The following is a 6325-nucleotide window of genomic DNA, read 5'->3' as shown; positions in this document are numbered from 1 at the left end:
TTGGGACCTAGAACCTAGACAACCCAAAGGAACAGGATGGCCCAGCCATCTCAAGGAGCATCCCCTCCGCGCCCTTACAGGCAGGTCCCATCTGTTCCCCACAGGCTGCACATGCCCCTACCTATCAGTGCTGCTCTAGGGGTGAGGGAACTGTCAGCCATGGGACGAAGCCATCCCCCTTCCTCATCCTCTCTGTCAGATGTAGACAATCCCCTACTTAGGGCAGGAGGAGCTGGGAGAAGCCTCTAAACCTCTGAACCAAGCCAACCCTTTGAGACACTGCACCTCAGCCCCCGATACCCTGGCCCCTCTCCTGAGCATCCGTCAGATGGAGGTTCCCTCTCGGCTCTAGAGGAACGCTAATGGGGCAGCTATTGCCGGGGGGAGCTCTGGGACGGCGTCTGGTACAGACTTCAGGCCCAGGCTCTTTCCCAAGCACAGCCTGCCTGAGCAAGATGAGGGCTGTCGTAGAGACTATTCATTCACTGTCTCCTTCCCCCAGGGAAGAGAGGAGCTCATTAGTCTGTCATTAGAAAGGGAAACCTCACATGTACTGCACAGGCACATCCCTCTCCTCGCAGTCCCGGTCAAGCCCACCCATAGGCCCAGGAGCCGGAGCAGAGACGGGGCTCTGAGGTTGCTAAATACCTTGCACCCTGCGGTGTGCGGGTGCTGCTTTGATGCCCCCAGGAGCTCTGCTGCCTTCTGACAGGCCCCTCCTGCCAGCAGGGCAGCCAAAGTAGCCGGCCAGACCCAGCCCAAGAAATGTCACACGCGCGCGCGCACACACACACACACACGTGTGCCACCTCACGCTGGCAGACTCCGGTGTTCCTTCTTACACAGGTTCACGCATTCATCACTCACTCAGGCGCACACACCACCCCCGTCGCTTTCCTTCTCGCACACCCGTGGACATGCACATGCAATCCCTCCCTCACGTGTGCACATACGCACACAATCTTTCTCCCTCACACACATATGTGGACCCACCCACATGTACACACACATGCACGCATGGACACACACATGTGGACTCACACACACAATCCCATGCATGTATGCGCATATGGACCCTCCCTCCAATGCATGTGTACACACACACATGCACACACCAGCTCTCTCCCACTCGCACGCTGTCCTCCTCCCACACTGTTCCTGGCCCTGCTTAGTGGTGCAGTCTGGAAGGGGCTGCCCCAGCCGGCTGGCAGGGGCAGCTCCCAGCCGTGACCACGCAGGGGACAGGAGCCTGGTGATGAGCTCATTAGACAGGTAGGTTATTCACAATTTTCCAGTTTGAGCTAAGGGGGTGTGAAACAAATAGCAGCATGGCGCAGTGAAGTGCTAGGGGGCAGGCCAAGGGTTCACAGCTTGCACACTCAGGGTCTAGTCCTCAATCACAGCTCATGGAGCAGTGACAGGTCTTCCTCGGGAGCTAGCCCAGCAGTGACAGGCAAGCAGGGTGCAGGGGCCCCGTTATCCCAGGGCCGAAACACAACAGCCAGGGGTGGTTCCCCCTTGGCCTCTGGGCCCCCGGACTCAGTTTCTGGGAGGCAGGTAAGCACAGATGGACATGGATGAAGCCTGGCTTGGCTGCAGGCAGAAGAAAAGGCTTTATTGCAGGGGGGAAAGCAGGCCCTATCATTTGCACTTCAGGGGCTGGGGAGCTCTGCAAGGGCCTGTGAGGTGCATGTTAAAGAGCAAGGCAGGCACCGGGGGAGGAATCCTGACAGGCTGCAGCAGGAACCGGAGGCTGGAGGTAGCCACGAGACTGGACGCAGCTGCAGTAGCTGAGCTGGCCAGGCCACCATCTGCGGTGCTTGCCTGGAAAAGAAGCTGGTGAAGGAGCAGGGCAGAGTTTCAGGGGCCCTGCTAACCTGCAGCGAGCGGCCATGGCCTGGCAGCAGCCTCAGCGCATGCCCTGGTGCTCGTGGGACAGAGGCTGCTGAAACCTGCCCGCAAATCGGTTGCTCACAAAGGTGAGGGATAAAGAGAGCTGGCTGGAGCCAGCAAGAGCACAGGAGCAAAGTCCCTCTGAGCTTGGGGGCTGTAGAGCTAGGCACTGTACATACAGATGCCAGAGTTGAGTAAAGCAATGCACAGCTGGATTCTGCTCCGCGGCACTCCAGTTCCCACGATATTAGGCTGGTCCAAGCAGAGGGGTGCAGCAGAGAGGACACAGACCCACAAGTCCTGCAGGGTGAGCTTGGGGCGGGGGGCCCTGTCCAACTCGTGGGTTTGACATCACCAAGGGCTCAGTGAAGCCAGGGTCCCTGGGGATCCTGCTGTCACCCTGACACAATGCCTCCTCGATTTACACCAGACAAACAGCAGAATCAGGCCTCAGCTTGGAAGTTGTGGGGCCAGGGCTGTGACACCTGAAGCAGGAGGAGCCTTGAGCCGCTGCTGTCCATGCCCGGAGAGGAGCGCTGTCCGTCTGCAGGCTCCTCGGGGAGAGGACAGGGTGTGATGAAGGCAGCAGCCAGGCTCCTTGAGCCTTTGCCCTGCTTGGGGACATCGCTCCTTCCTGCAACGAGCTCGCAGCTACATGCAACTCACTGCAGGGCTGGCTGCTCCGAGGAACTGGAGAGCTCAGCCTGGGTCCTTTGGCAATGAACGGAGGATGCTTTTGCACAAGCTGCCTCTCTCCCTTCTGCCTCCGCTGCTCTGTTAGCTCCTCATTAGAGCTGGGACCCCACTGATCAGGCCTCCATCTGCCTCCGAAAGCCAAGGCCCCTCATTGTTTATTCGGCCGTTATTAGGAATGAGCGGGAGCCGGGCTGCGCGGCGCTGGGGACTCCGGCCTCTGGAAGCCCCCCGCCGCCATGAACACAATCCTCTCTTCCTTTAATAAAAGCCTCGCGCTTTGTGTCTTTGGAGGATGAGGCTATTATAGCACTGACATTTCTCTCATCGCACACATCAAGGCGCCAGCCACCATGCATTGTGGGGAGGTGGGGGAGAGCAAAGCAAAAGGGAAAGACAGCTGTGGCCTCCTCTGCTCCCATCTCCAGAGAAGAGCGACTGGCAGCTGGGCTTGCCCTACAACTGAGGGCACCTCTGCGATCCTCCCCACCACCCCAAGCGCCCAAGGGGCCGTCATCCTGGAGCCCTCCCTGCTCCCAAAAGCAATACAGGTCCTTGGTGCAAGCCTCAGTCTTCCAGTTAATGCAAGGATGGGGCCTTGCTGGGTGGGGAGGGGAGTGCCAAGTGTTTCTGGAGATGCAGAAGTGGACCCAGCGTCAGTGGCTCCCTTCTCTCCAAGCCGCTCCTCCAGGAACAGCTTGGGCTGGTGTTGCCAGATGTTCCAAAAGAGGACTCCAAAACCCAGAGTCAGGGCAGCGCAGCTCAGGGCCTTTCCCACGTGTGACGGCACAGACGGGCCGTGTGAGGCTGCAGTAGAAAGAAGAGCACTTTCCTTTGAAAGACGAGTGCTCATTAAAAGCAGCCAGAGCTGGCCAGCCAGCCAGCTGCCCACGCAGTGCATCCCCCCGGGGAGCTCTCGGCAGGAGGGGCTGGTAAGCTTGAGCTTCTGTACCACCACTGAACTTGGCAGCATGTCCCTGCCCTGGTCTACCTGTCCATTATAGCACGGCCCTGATCCCAGGCTCTCTGCCTCCTAGCCCCATGGCATCAGAGGGCACTGGGCTGCTGCTTCTACCCCCGGAAGCTCCCCATCTTCTCCCCCTCCCCAGTCATCCATGGTGGCTCTACTGGCATAGGTGCTTCACTTCCTGTCCTCAGCTCGAATGGGGAAAGATGCTGCTGACTATTAAGATATCATCGCACCGAGAAGTATCCTTCTCATTCGAGTTGAGGATAGCAAGTGGGACACATACAGTACTAAAGAAGTGCCCAGAAGCTCCAATCATAAGATCAGAGCCCTGCAGAGACACGGTGAGACCTCACCCAGGCAGAGAGAGGGAGAGATGATGGAGGCTGCAACTCAGCCCTAACCTTTGTGGAGTGCCTACCCCACAAAGTGGCATCCCTTCCTCCCAGCTTTCTGCTGCTCTCTGGGCACTGCCACCTGCCTTCAGAGAAAACTGCAGATAAGGCTGCAGGGGCAGTGGGTGTGAGAGCAGGGATCGGGGTACCAGCTCCAGCTGAGGCTGCTAAGGGCTTTGGAGTTCGCTTGGGGCACAACCCAAAGCAGCAGATAACGGTGTAGCAGGCTGGGGAGGAAGGGCCTCAGAGCAGGGGGCTCCCAGGCAGACAGTGCTTGCAGGGAGTGGAAATGGCACGTATGATGCCTTGGGAAATCTGACCCTGAGGGTGCCAGGGAGCAGTGCTAGCATGGGCCTGCTTCAGTCACCTGCCAGTGGCCTAGACAGGCCCCACTTCCGGGCAGGTCTATTTTTGGCAAGTCTCTCTATGTGAACTGGGGATGAATCACTTTCCCACTCTGTGCCTCAGTTTCCCAGTCTGTAAAATGGACCTAGCAGCCTATAGTGACCCAGGCAAGATGCTATGAGGGCCTGCAGGGGTCACGGGCACCCTGAGATGACAAAGGGCAAAAGCCTACATGTGGCCCCACTCTGCAGCACCCTCATACTCATCCCCACGCGGCGGTCCTTGCCTATTCCCCCAAAGCCTATTACAGATGCCTTGAAAACCCTCAGATGGGGGATTCCCCATCCAAGAACTGTCAAGAGAAGGGTGGGGCGGTAGCCCTGAGGTTGTGCCAGGTCAGCAATAAGTTCCCCTCTGCCACACAATCCAAGAGAAAGGCCCAAGCAGAGGAGATGACCCCAGTTGTCTTTCTTTTACTTCCACGGCACAAATAGGAGCCCTCGGCTGGGCTCTGCCGAGGGCACCGAAGCCCCTCAGGGAAGGCTGGGACATGGGTCAGCTCCAGTGCTTTCTCACACTGTCCTGACCACGGCACCTTGTTCCCACCTGCTTGCCAGCCATGGTGCTGGGCAAGGCTGTCCTTGCCCCTAGCAGTGCCCACAGGGGATGGGAGGATTTCCAGGCAGACTAGATGTGATCCCAGGATCCAGAGTCACCAGGCTCTTTGCCCTGTCCCACCCCGGGCTCCTGCCCCAAGAACGCTCCTTACCTGGAGGTACTGATAGGCTCTGTCTTTGGCCTTGGCCTCCTGCAGCATCAAGGTTTTCTCCTGGCTGCCTCCTGAGCTGGGGTACGCCTCCCGGGCCTGGCTGACCGTCATGGTGTGCCAGGCGCTCCTCTTCAGCGTCTGGCCGTCCAGCGACATGGACATCCCGGCACAGGCCAGGCACTTGCCCTCCCCCCCGCTCTTGAGACTCTTCAAGGTCAAGTCTCTGAAGGCACTTTCGGGCGCGTCCACACAGTACTGGGTGCCCTGGTCCACGGCGTGCCGGCCTGACACCATGTAGCTGCTGTCGCTGTCCAGGTTGTCGTCGGAGCTCCACCAGCCCATCATCTTGGTGCGGTGGCGAGAGTCCAGCTTGCGGTCCTTGCTCTTGCTCCGCTTGCCGTGGCGGGACTGGTGATGGTGGTGATGGTGGTAGCCGTCCCCTCGGCCCTCCATCTTGGTGCCGTTGTACTCCCGCTTGGCCGGGGCCTCCAGCGAGTGGGACTTGGCAAAGAGCTTCTGGACGGAGTGGACCAGGTGGCGGATGCGGCTGGGGCTCTCGCTCCGCTGCTCCGTGGTGCTGGCCCGCTGGTACTGCAGGGTGTGGAAGCCGTCGTGGTGCAGTGGCAGCTGCTTCTCGAACTGGTCCAGCAGGGTCGGGGGGAGGCGGTTGATCTTGCTGGAGGGGTGGGTCGCAGCCATGCACTCATCACACGAGTCGTACTGCTGCGGCGTGTGGTGCATCCTAGGGAAGGTGCTGCTGCTGCTGGCTGACAGCGGTTCGGTTAGGCTCATCGGCCCGCCCGGGCACTCGGGGCTCCGAGAGGGGCAGTAATGCTGGTCCAAGGAACAAGGCTCGCTGGGGCTGAGGAGATATGACGGCCTGCCTTCCTGGCCGTGGCGGATGAAGTCCATGGGCTGCTCGCAGTCCTCTGGGATGCAGTGGTAAGGATGCCCCGTGGAGTGCTGTGACTGGCTACGCTCCCCATGATAGCCCTTCATGGTGTCAGAGCCCTACGCGTAGCCACCGCATTCTGCAGGGTTGTCCCTGCCGGGTCACCTGCAAAGACAGGACAGGTACATTAATCACCTCCTGAGCCCTCATCATGCATCCAGGCCTTGGGCCCACGTTTCCAAACCCCCAAGCCTCTGCCTTATTCCCCAGCCACGACAGAGAGCCAAAGGGGACCTTTTCAGACCTGCATATCTATATGGACCAAACGTATGGTCCAGATGTTCCCCATCACAGTCAATCAGCAGAGCTCT

General features: G+C 59.3%; 1 protein-coding gene across 2 annotated transcripts in view; it reads right to left on the bottom strand.

Annotated features, from left to right (window-relative positions):
• DLGAP3 (DLG associated protein 3) overlaps window positions 1-6325 on the bottom strand; it is a 55367-nt gene that overhangs the window by 18494 nt on the left and 30548 nt on the right. For both annotated transcript variants that reach the window (XM_019512230.1, XM_019512231.1), the window contains exon 2: window positions 5063-6119. In XM_019512230.1, coding sequence (XP_019367775.1) covers window positions 5063-6061 — 999 coding nt within the window. In that variant the 5' untranslated portion in view covers window positions 6062-6119. The remainder of the gene's footprint in view (window positions 1-5062; window positions 6120-6325) is intronic.

Source organism: Gavialis gangeticus, unplaced genomic scaffold (genome assembly GCF_001723915.1).
Source record: "Gavialis gangeticus isolate Ggan-Ray unplaced genomic scaffold, GavGan_comp1, whole genome shotgun sequence".
Taxonomy (NCBI): domain Eukaryota; kingdom Metazoa; phylum Chordata; order Crocodylia; family Gavialidae; genus Gavialis; species Gavialis gangeticus.
Note: the sequence above shows the minus strand (reverse complement) of the source record. Positions and strands in the feature narration are given on the sequence as shown.